This window comes from Babylonia areolata, chromosome 19, assembly GCF_041734735.1.
Source record: "Babylonia areolata isolate BAREFJ2019XMU chromosome 19, ASM4173473v1, whole genome shotgun sequence".
In the NCBI taxonomy this organism is placed as follows: domain Eukaryota; kingdom Metazoa; phylum Mollusca; class Gastropoda; order Neogastropoda; family Buccinidae; genus Babylonia; species Babylonia areolata.
In genome coordinates, this window is record NC_134894.1 from 747,566 (window position 1) to 760,071 (window position 12,506).

A 12,506-nucleotide genomic window follows, 5' to 3' on the forward strand; every position below is an offset into this window, starting at 1 on the left:
GTTTTTAAGTAGACATCAGTGATAATGGTACACAGTGTATTTTCTTCTGCTCCAATCTTCAGCACTCGCTGTGCACCACATACATACATCTACATATAACTTACCCACCATACGCGCGCGCACACACACACACACACTTTGTACACACACACTTGGTGTCCTTGAGTCAGATGGCAATGTTAAGCTGATCTTTATTGAAGTCTTTTGATGATAAAATATAAAACGAGTCAAAAACACAATGTACATACAAAAATATAGACATTCAGCTTGCTATCAATACAATGAAACTTGGATCTGTAGGATTTTTCAACACGGTGATCGTAGATCTTTTCTGTGCCTGTGCTGCAGGGAGCTGATAGTGACAGTGTGTACACCTGTAGTTTCATGACACAGTTAACAGTGTGTACACCTGGGGCATCACGACACAGCTAACAGTGTGTACACCTGGGACATCACGACACAGCTAACAGTGTGTACACCTGGGACATCACAACACAGCTAACAGTGTGTACACCTGGGACATCACGACACAGCTAACAGTGTGTACACCTGGGACATCATGACACAGCTAACACAGACAGTGTGTACACCTGGGACATCACAACACAGCTAACAGTGTGTACACCTGGGGCATCACGACACAGCTAACTGTGTACACCTGGGACATCATGACACAGCTAACAGTGTGTACACCTGGGACATCATGACACAGCTAACAGTGTGTACACCTGGGGCATCACGACACAGCTAACAGTGTGTACACCTGGGACATCACGACACAGCTAACAGTGTGTACACCTGGGGCATCACGACACAGCTAACAGTGTGTACACCTGGGACATCACGACACAGCTAACAGTGTGTACACCTGGGACATCACGACACAGCTAACACAGACAGTGTGTACACCTGGGACATCACAACACAGCTAACAGTGTGTACACCTGGGACATCACGACACAGCTAACACAGACAGTGTGTACACCTGGGACATCACAACACAGCTAACAGTGTGTACACCTGGGACATCACGACACAGCTAACACAGACTGTGTACACCTGGGACATCACAACACAGCTAACAGTGTGTACACCTGGGACATCATGACACAGCTAACAGTGTGTACACCTGGGACATCATGACACAGCTAACAGTGTGTACACCTGGGACATCACAGCACAGCTAACAGTGTGTACACCTGGGACATCATGACACAGCTGACAGTGTGTACACCTGGGACATCACGACACAGCTAACAGTGTGTACACCTGGGACATCACAGCACAGCTAACAGTGTGTACACCTGGGACATCATGACACAGTTAACAGTGTGTACACCTGGGACATCGCGACACAGCTAACTGTGTACACCTGGGACATCACGACACAGCTAACAGTGTGTACACCTGGGGCATCATGACACAGCTGACACAGACAGTGTGTACACCTGGGTCATCATGACACAGCTAACTGTGTACACTTGGGACATCACAGCACAGCTAACAGTGTGTACACCTAGGACATCATGACACAGCTAACAGTGTGTACACCTGGGACATCACAACATAGCTAACACAGTGTGTACACCTGGGACATCACGACACAGCTAACAGTGTGTACACCTGGGACATCACAACATAGCTAACACAGTGTGTACACCTGGGACATCACAACACAGCTAACAGTGTGTACACCTGGGACATCACAACATAGCTAACACAGTGTGTACACCTGGGACATCACAACACAGCTAACGTGTGTACACCTGGGACATCACAGCACAGCTAACAGTGTGTACACCTGGGACATCACAGCACAGCTAACAGTGTGTACACCTGCGACATCATGACATAGCTAACAGTGTGTACACCTGGGATATCACAGCACAGCTAACAGTGTGTACACCTGGGACATCACAGCACAGCTAACAGTGTGTACACCTGAGACATCATGACACAGCTAACAGTGTGTACATCTAGGACATCACAGCACAGCTAACAGTGTGTACACCTGGGACATCACAGCACAGCTAACAGTGTGTACACCTGGGACATCATGACACAGCTAACAGTGTGTACACCTAGGACATCACGGCACAGCTAACAGTGTGTACACCTGCGACATCACAACACAGCTAACGTGTGTACACCTGGGACATCACAGCACAGCTAACAGTGTGTACACCTGGGACATCACAGCACAGCTAACAGTGTGTACACCTGCGACATCATGACATAGCTAACAGTGTGTACACCTGGGATATCACAGCACAGCTAACAGTGTGTACACCTTGGACATCACAGCACAGCTAACAGTGTGTACACCTGAGACATCATGACACAGCTAACAGTGTGTACATCTAGGACATCACAGCACAGCTAACAGTGTGTACACCTGGGACATCACAGCACAGCTAACAGTGTGTACACCTGGGACATCATGACACAGCTAACAGTGTGTACACCTAGGACATCACGGCACAGCTAACAGTGTGTACACCTGGGACATCACAACACAGCTAACAGTGTGTACACCTGGGACATCACGACACAGCTAACAGTGTGTACACCTGGGACATCATGACACAGCTAACAGTGTGTACACCTGGGACATCATGACACAGCTAACAGTGTGTACACCTGGGACATCATGACACAGCTAACAGTGTGTACACCTGGGACATCATGACACAGCTAACACAGACAGTGTACACCTGGGACGTCATGACACAGCTAACACAGACAGTGTACACCTGGGACATCATGACACAGCTAACTGTGTACACTTGGGACATCACAGCACAGCTAACAGTGTGTACACCTAGGACATCACATCACAGCTAACAGTGTGTACACCTGGGACATCATGACACAGCTAACTGTGTACACTTGGGACATCACAGCACAGCTAACAGTGTGTACACCTGGGACATCACAGCACAGCTAACAGTGTGTACACCTGGGACATCATGACACAGCTAACAGTGTGTACACCTGGGACATCATGACACAGCTAACAGTGTGTACACCTGGGACATCATGACACAGCTAACAGTGTGTACACCTGGGACATCATGACACAGCTAACACAGACAGTGTACACCTGGGACATCATGACACTGCTAACACAGACAGTGTACACCTGGGACATCACGACACAGCTAACACAGTGTTGGTAATGTGGGTTGGGGCAGAAAAGTAACAGTACCAAATAAAATGACCACATGCAGAGATTAAGGGAATGCAGCTGGTGTTAACACAGTATTAAGTACAATGTGTCATCCACCGTGTCAGGGACTGCAGTCGACAGAAGGGGGAAGGGGGAGTGTGCAAAATACTGCAGGACTGAAAGAGATGAGAAATAACATCAGATGTGATGCAAAGTACACGGATCAGTCTGCATGTTTTGGCTCCTTGAAAAACACAACAACCTGTAACTCTCCTGATACACTGTTGACAGTCCTGGTCTCTGCACATGCTGGGGACCAGAGGCGTCAGGAGAAATGAAGAACAAAAAGGAGGGGGGGGAGGTGGGGGGGGGGGGGGGGTGACGTATCGCAGTCAGTGCCAGTGACGACTCTGCTGATGTCTCCTGTACCGCCACCTGTCAGACACAGTACATCACATCATTCACATATCACTAGTCACACACGTTCACACATCAATGGTCACACATTCATGTATCACACCATTCACACATCACACCATTCACACATCACATTCATGCATCACTGGTCACACACATCATTCACACATCACTGGCGACACATTCACACATCACACACTGGTCAAACACATCATTCAGACATAACACCATTCACACATAACATCATTCATGTATCACTGGTCACACACATCACGCATCACCTTCACACACTGGTTACACACATTCACACATCACAATTTTCATACATCACTGGTCACACACATCACATCACTGACACATCAATGGTCACACACATCATTCACGCATCAATGGTCACACGCATTCACACATAATCACACATCACATTCACGCATCACTGGTCACACACCATTCACACATCAATGGTCACACACATTCACACATCACATCATTCACACATCACTGGTCACACACATTATCACATCATTCACACATCACATCATTCACACATCACTGGTCACACACATTAACACATCACATCATTCACACATCACTGGTCACACACATTAACACATCACATCATTCACACATCACTGGTCACACACATTAACACATCACATCACTCACACATCACATTCACGCATCACTGGTCACATCATTCACATCACATTCACGCATCACTGGTCACACATATTCACGCATCACTGGTTACAAACATTCACACATCACATCATTCATGTATCACTGGTCACACACATCATTCACACATCACATCATTCATGCATCACTGGTCACGCACACACATCACATCATTCACACATCACTGGTCACACACATTAACACATCACATCATTCACACATCACATTCATGCATCACTGGTCACACACATTCACACATCACATCATTCACGCATCACTGGTCACACACATTCACACATTACACCATTCACACATCACATCATTCACGCATCACTGGTCACACATTCACACATAACATCATTCACATCACTGGTCACACATCATTCACATATCACTGGTCACACATCATATCACGTCACTGTGGTCACACATCACATCATTTACACATCACTGGTTACACATCACATCAATCACATTCACACATCACTGGTCACACATTGCACCACATCAGTTATCAATTGAGGTATTTCATAACCATACACAAACATCCACTTATACAGGCGTGTGTGTGTGTGTAAAATGATATCACATTCACTTGACCATCAGCTGTGCCTTTTCATCAAGTGATCAGGTGTAAACAGCATTACCTTTTCATTAAATGATCAGGTGTAAACAGTGTACCTTTTCATCAAATGATCAGGTGTAAACAGCGTTACCTTTTCATCAAATGATCAGGTGTAAACAGTGTACCTTTTCATCAAGTGATCAGGTGTAAACAGCGTTACCTTTTCATCAAATGATCAGGTGTAAACAGCGTTACCTTTTCATTAAATGATCAGGTGTAAACAGTGTACCTTTTCATCAAGTGATCAGGTGTAAACAGCGTTACCTTTTCATCAAATGATCAGGTGTAAACAGTGTACCTTTTCATCAAATGATCAGGTGTAAACAGTGTACCTTTTCATCAAATGATCAGGTGTAAACAGCGTTACCTTTTCATCAAATGATCAGGTGTAAACAGTGTACCTTTTCACCAAATGATCAGGTGTAAACAGCATTACCTTTTCATTAAATGATCAGGTGTAAACAGTGTACCTTTTCACCAAATGATCAGGTGTAAACAGCGTTACCTTTTCATCAAATGATCAGTTGTAAACAGCGTTACCTTTTCATCAAATGATCAGGTGTAAACAGTGTACCTTTCATCAAATGATCAGGTGTAAACAGTGTACCTTTCATCAAGTGATCAGGTGTAAACAGCATACCTTTTCATCAAGTGATCAGGTGTAAACAGCATACCTTTTCATCAAATGATCAGGTGTAAACAGTGTACCTTTTCATCAAGTGATCAGGTGTAAACAGCATACCTTTTCATCAAGTGATCAGGTGTAAACAGCATACCTTTTCATCAAATGGCCAGGTGTAAACAGCATTACCATTTCAACAAATGGTCAGCGTTAAACAGCCTACCTTGTCATCAAATAGTCCGGTGTAAACAGCCTACCTTGTCATCAAATAGTCCGGTGTAAACAGCCTACCTTGTCATCAAATAGTCCGGTGTAAACAGCCTACCTTGTCATCAAATAGTCAGGTGTAAACAGCAGCCTACCTTGTCAACAAATGGTCAGCGTTAAACAGCCTACCTTGTCATCAAATAGTCCGGTGTAAACAGCCTACCTTGTCATCAAATAGTCAGATGTAAACAGCCTACCTTGTCATCAAATAGTCCGGTGTAAACAGCCTACCTTGTTATCAAATAGTCAGGTGTAAACAGCCTACCTTGTCATCAAATAGTCCGGTGTAAACAGCCTACCTTGTCATCAAATAGTCAAGTGTAAACAGCCTACCTTGTCATCAAATAGTCCGGTGTAAACAGCCTACCTTGTCATCAAATAGTCAAGTTGTAAACAGCCTACCTTGTCATCAAATAGTCCGGTGTAAACAGCCTACCTTGTCATCAAACAATCCGGTGTAAACAGCCTACCTTGTCATCAAATAGTCAAGTGTAAACAGCCTACCTTGTCATCAAATAGTCTGGTGTAAACAGCCTACCTTGTCATCAAATAGTCCGGTGTAAACAGCCTACCTTGTTATCAAATAGTCAAGTTGTAAACAGCCTACCTTGTCATCAAATAGTCCGGTGTAAACAGCTTACCTTGTCATCAAATAGTCAAGTATAAACAGCCTACCTTGTCATCAAATAGTCAAGTGTAAACAGCCTACCTTGTCATCAAATAGTCAAGTATAAACAGCCTACCTTGTCATCAAATAGTCAAGTGTAAACAGCCTACCTTGTCATCAAATAGTCAAGTGTAAACAGCCTACCTTGTCATCAAATAGTCAAGTATAAACAGCCTACCTTGTCATCAAATAGTCAAGTGTAAACAGCCTACCTTGTCATCAAATAGTCAAGTATAAACAGCCTACCTTGTCATCAAATAGTCAGGTGTTTGATCAGCTGGCGGTCAGAGGGCGGCATGGCACCTGGGTCATATGTTGCCAGCTCTCCTATCTCCCCTTCCACTTCCCGTGGAGTGCTGTCCACTTTGACGTGTTTCCCACTGAACACCTGACACACCACACGTTTCCCACTGAACACCTGACACACCACACATTTCCCACTGAACACCTGACACACCACACATTTCCTACTGAACACCTGACACACCACACATTTCCTACTGAACACCTGACACACACCACACATTTCCCACTGAACACCTGACACACCACACATTTCCTACTGAACACCTGACACACCACACATTTCCCACTGAACACCTGACACACACCACACATTTCCCACTGAACACCTGACACACCACACGTTTCCTACTGAACACCTGACACACACCACACGTTTCCCACTTAACACCTGACACACCACACATTTCCCGCTGAACACCTGACACACACCACACGTTTCCCACTTAACACCTGACACACCACATATTTCCCACTGAACACCTGACACACACCACACGTTTCCCACTGAACACCTAACACACCACACGTTTCCCACTGAACACCTGACACACACCACACGTTTCCCACTGAACACCTAACACACCACACGTTTCCCACTGAACACCTGACACACACCACACGTTTCCCACTGAACACCTGACACACCACACGTTTCCCACTGAACACCTGACACACACCACACGTTTCCCACTGAACACCTGACACACCACACATTTCCCACTTAACACCTGACACACCACACATTTCCCACTGAACACCTGACACACCACATGTTTCCCACTGAACACCTGACACACACCACACGTTTCCCACTGAACACCTGACACACACCACACGTTTCCCACTGAACACCTGACACACCACACGTTTCCCACTGAACACCTGACACACACCATATGTTTCCCACTGAACACCTGATACACACCACACGTTTCCCACTGAACACCTGATACACACCACATGTTTCCCACTGAACACCTGATACACACCACATGTTTCCCACTGAACACCTGACACACACCACACGTTTCCCACTGAACACCTGACACACCACATGTTTTCCACTGAACACCTGACACACCACACCTGACACACCACACCTGACACACCACATGTTTCCCACTGAACACCTGATACACACCACACGTTTCCCACTGAACACCTGACACACCACACCTGACACACCACATGTTTTCCACTGAACACCTGACACACACCACACACCTGACATATTTTCCACTGAACACATGACACACTACATGTTTCCCACTGAACACCTGACACACACTACATGTTTCCCACTGAACACCTGACACACACCACATGTTTCCCACTGAACACCTGAGACACACCACACGTTTCCCACTGAACACCTGACACACCACACGTTTCCCACTGAACACCTGACACACCATATGTTTCCCACTGAACACCTGACACACACCACATGTTTCCCACTGAACACCTGACACACCATATGTTTCCCACTGAACACCTGACACACACCACACATTTCCCACTGAACACCTGACACACCACACGTTTCCCACTGAACACCTGACACACACCACACGTTTCCCACTTAACACCTGACACACCACACGTTTCCCACTGAACACCTGCACTGAACACCAGACACACCACACATTTCCCACTGAACACCTGATACACACCACATGTTTCCCACTGAACACCTGACACACACCACACACCTGACATATTTTCCACTGAACACCTGACACACCACATGTTTCCTACTGAACACCTGACACACACCTGACTACACAGTGTCATGTTACCTGCCAAACCACATGCATACACCTCACCACATAGGGTCATGTGTCACCTGCTTTTTCTTCACACCACACACCTGACCACAAGTTATTTGCCTTTTTCTTCACGCCACACACCTGACTACACTGATCACAAGTTATTTGCCTTTTTCTTCACGCCACACACCTGACTACACTGATCACAAGTTATTTGCCTTTTTCTTCACGCCACACACCTGACTACACTGATCACAAGTTATTTGCCTTTTTCTTCACGCCACACACCTGACCACACTGGACCACAAGTTATTTGCCTTTTTCTTCACACCACACACCTGACCACACTGGACCACAAGTTATTTGCCTTTTTCTTCACGCCACACACCTGACTACACTGATCACAAGTTATTTGCCTTTTTCTTCACATCACACACCTGACTACACTGATCACAAGTTATTTGCCTTTTTCTTCACACCACACACCTGACTACACTGATCACAAGTTATTTGCCTTTTTCTTCACATCACACACCTGACTACACTGATCACAAGTTATTTGCCTTTTTCTTCACATCACACACCTGACTACACTGATCACAAGTTATTTGCCTTTTTCTTCACGCCACACACCTGACTACACTGATCACAAGTTATTTGCCTTTTTCTTCACACCACACACCTGACTACACTGAATCACAAGTTATTTGCCTTTTTCTTCACGCCACACACCTGACTACACTGATCACAAGTTATTTGCCTTTTTCTTCACACCACACACCTGACTACACTGATCACAAGTTATTTGCCTTTTTCTTCACAGCACACACCTGACTACACTGATCACAAGTTATTTGCCTTTTTCTTCACGCCACACACCTGACTACACTGATCACAAGTTATTTGCCTTTTTGTTCACGCCACACACCTGACTACACTGATCACAAGTTATTTGCCTTTTTCTTCACGCCACACACCTGACTACACTGATCACAAGTTATTTGCCTTTTTCTTCACGCCACACACCTGACCACACTAGACCACAAGTTATTTGCCTTTTTCTTCACAGCACACACCTGACTACACTGATCACAAGTTATTTGCCTTTTTCTTCACGCCACACACCTGACTACACTGATCACAAGTTATTTGCCTTTTTCTTCACGCCACACACCTGACTACACTGATCACAAGTTATTTGCCTTTTTCTTCACGCCACACACCTGACTACACTGATCACAAGTTATTTGCCTTTTTCTTCACGCCACACACCTGACTACACTGATCACAAGTTATTTGCCTTTTTCTTCACGCCACACACCTGACTACACTGATCACAAGTTATTTGCCTTTTTCTTCACACCACACACCTGACCACACTGATCACAAGTTATTTGCCTTTTTCTTCACAGCACACACCTGACTACACTGAATCACAAGTTATTTGCCTTTTTCTTCACAGCTGACAACACAGGATCACATGTCATCTGGCTTTTTTTTGCACCCCTGCATACTTCAGTGACAAAGGCATGACACATGTTTATCACACACTGACACAGATATAACATTTCTATTACACATGACATGGACATAAAATGTCTATTAAACACTCACACAGATATGACATGTTTTTACACACTAATGCAGACATGACACATGTTTATTACACACTGACAGACATGACACACATTTATTACACACTGACACAGACATGACACTTACTGTTGTGCGCAGTTTGTGAAGCTGTGTGTCGTGGAAGTTCTCCCTGTGCAACACAAAGTTACTGAATCAAGTGCGGTGTCACATCCATGACACAACATGTATCATCACAGCTGATATGACAACAGGTGACAACAGATGGAGACGGGTTCCGACAGGTGACAACAGATGCAGACAGGTGACAACAGATGTAGACAGGTTCCGACAGGTGACAACAGATGCAGACAGGTGACAACAGATGCAGACAGGTACCGACAGGTGACAACAGCTGCAGACAGGTGCCTATATGTGACAACAGCTGCAGACAGGTACTGACAGGTGACAACAGATGTAGACAGGTGAGGACAGGTGACAACAGATGTAGACAGGTACTGACAGGTGACAACAGATGTAGACAGGTGACAACAGATGTAGATAGGTGAGGACAGGTGACAACAGATGTAGACAGGTGACAACAGATATAGACAGGTGAGGACAGGTGACAACAGATGTAGACCATGTTGACAGGTGACAACAGATGCAGACAGGTGACAACAGATGCAGACAGGTGAGGACAGGTGACAACAGATGTAGACAGGTGAGGACAGGTGACAACAGATGCAGACAGGTGACAACAGATGTAGACAGGTGAGGACAGGTGACAACAGATGTAGACAGGTGAGGACAGGTGACAACAGATGTAGATAGGTGAGGACAGGTGACAACAGATGCAGACAGGTGACAACAGATGCAGACAGGTGCAGACAGGTGACAACAGATGCAGACAGGTACCGACAGGTGACAACAGATGTAGACAGGTGAGGACAGGTGACAACAGATGTAGACAGGTGAGGACAGGTGACAACAGATGTAGATAGGTGAGGACAGGTGACAACAGATGTAGACAGGTGAGGACAGGTGACACCAGATGTAGATAGGTGACAACAGATGTAGACAGGTGACAACAGATGTAGACAGGTGAGGACAGGTGACAACAGATGTAGATAGGTGACAACAGATGTAGACAGGTGACAACAGATGTAGACAGGTGAGGACAGGTGACAACAGATGTAGATAGGTGACAACAGATGTAGATAGGTGACAACAGATGTAGACAGGTGACAACAGATGTAGACAGGTGAGGACAGGTGACAACAGATGTAGACAGGTGACAACAGATGTAGATAGGTGAGGACAGGTGACAACAGATGTAGACCGTGTTGACAGGTGACACCAGATGCAGACAGGTGACAACAGATGTAGACAGGTGCCAACAGGTGACACCAGATGTAGACAGGTGAGGACAGGTGACAACAGATGTAGACAGGTGACAACAGATGTAGACAGGTGACAACAGATGTAGACAGGTGCCAACAGGTGACACCAGATGTAGACAGGTGACAACAGATGCAGAAAGGTGCCAACAGGTGACACCAGATGTAGACAGGTGAGGACAGGTGACAACAGATGTAGACAGGTGCCAACAGGTGACACCAGATGTAGACAGGTGAGGACAGGTGACAACAGATGTAGACAGGTGACAACAGATGTAGACAGGTGCCAACAGGTGACACCAGATGTAGACAGGTGACAACAGATGCAGACAGGTGAGGACAGGTGACACCAGATGTAGATAGGTGCCGACAGGTGACACCAGATGCAGACCATGTTGACAGGTGACAACAGATGCAGACAGGTGCCGACAGGTGACACCAGATGTAAGCAGGTGAGGTTCACCATGAATTAACAGTTCACCTTCCTCACCATGAATTAACAGTTCACCTTGCTGACCATGAATTAACAGTTCACCTTCCTCACTTTCCTCACCATGAATTAACAGTTCACCTTCCTCACCATGAATTAACAGTTCACCTTCCTCACCTTCCTCACCATGAATTAACAGCTCACCTTCCTCACCAGGAATTAACAGCTCACCTTCCTCACCATGAATTAACAGCTCACCTTCCTAACCATGAATTAACAGTTCACCTTCCTCACCATGAATTAACAGCTCACCTTCCTCACCATGAATTAACAGTTCACCTTCCTAACCCTCCTCACCATGAATTAACAGCTCACCTTCCTAACCTTCCTCACCATGAATTAACAGTTCACCTTCCTCACCATGAATTAACAGTTCACCTTCCTAACCCTCCTCACCATGAATTAACAGTTCACCTTCCTAACCTTCCTCACCATGAATTAACAGTTCACCTTCCTCACCAGGAATTAACAGTTCACCTTCCTAACCCTCCTCACCATGAATTAACAGTTCACCTTCCTCACCT

The 12,506-nt window shown here is 45.6% G+C and overlaps 1 protein-coding gene across 1 annotated transcript in view; it reads right to left on the bottom strand.

Annotated features, from left to right (window-relative positions):
• Positions 1–173: 173 nt before the first annotated feature.
• The window catches only part of LOC143293354 (cilia- and flagella-associated protein 69-like), an 86,440-nt gene continuing 74,107 nt past the window's right edge, over positions 174–12,506 (bottom strand). Inside the window, exons 21-24 of the mRNA XM_076604159.1 lie at positions 10,243–10,285; positions 6,692–6,863; positions 659–3,604; positions 174–625 (exon numbers count right to left, since the gene is read on the bottom strand). Coding sequence (XP_076460274.1) covers positions 6,699–6,863; positions 10,243–10,285 — 208 coding nt within the window. The 3' untranslated portion in view covers positions 174–625; positions 659–3,604; positions 6,692–6,698. The remainder of the gene's footprint in view (positions 626–658; positions 3,605–6,691; positions 6,864–10,242; positions 10,286–12,506) is intronic.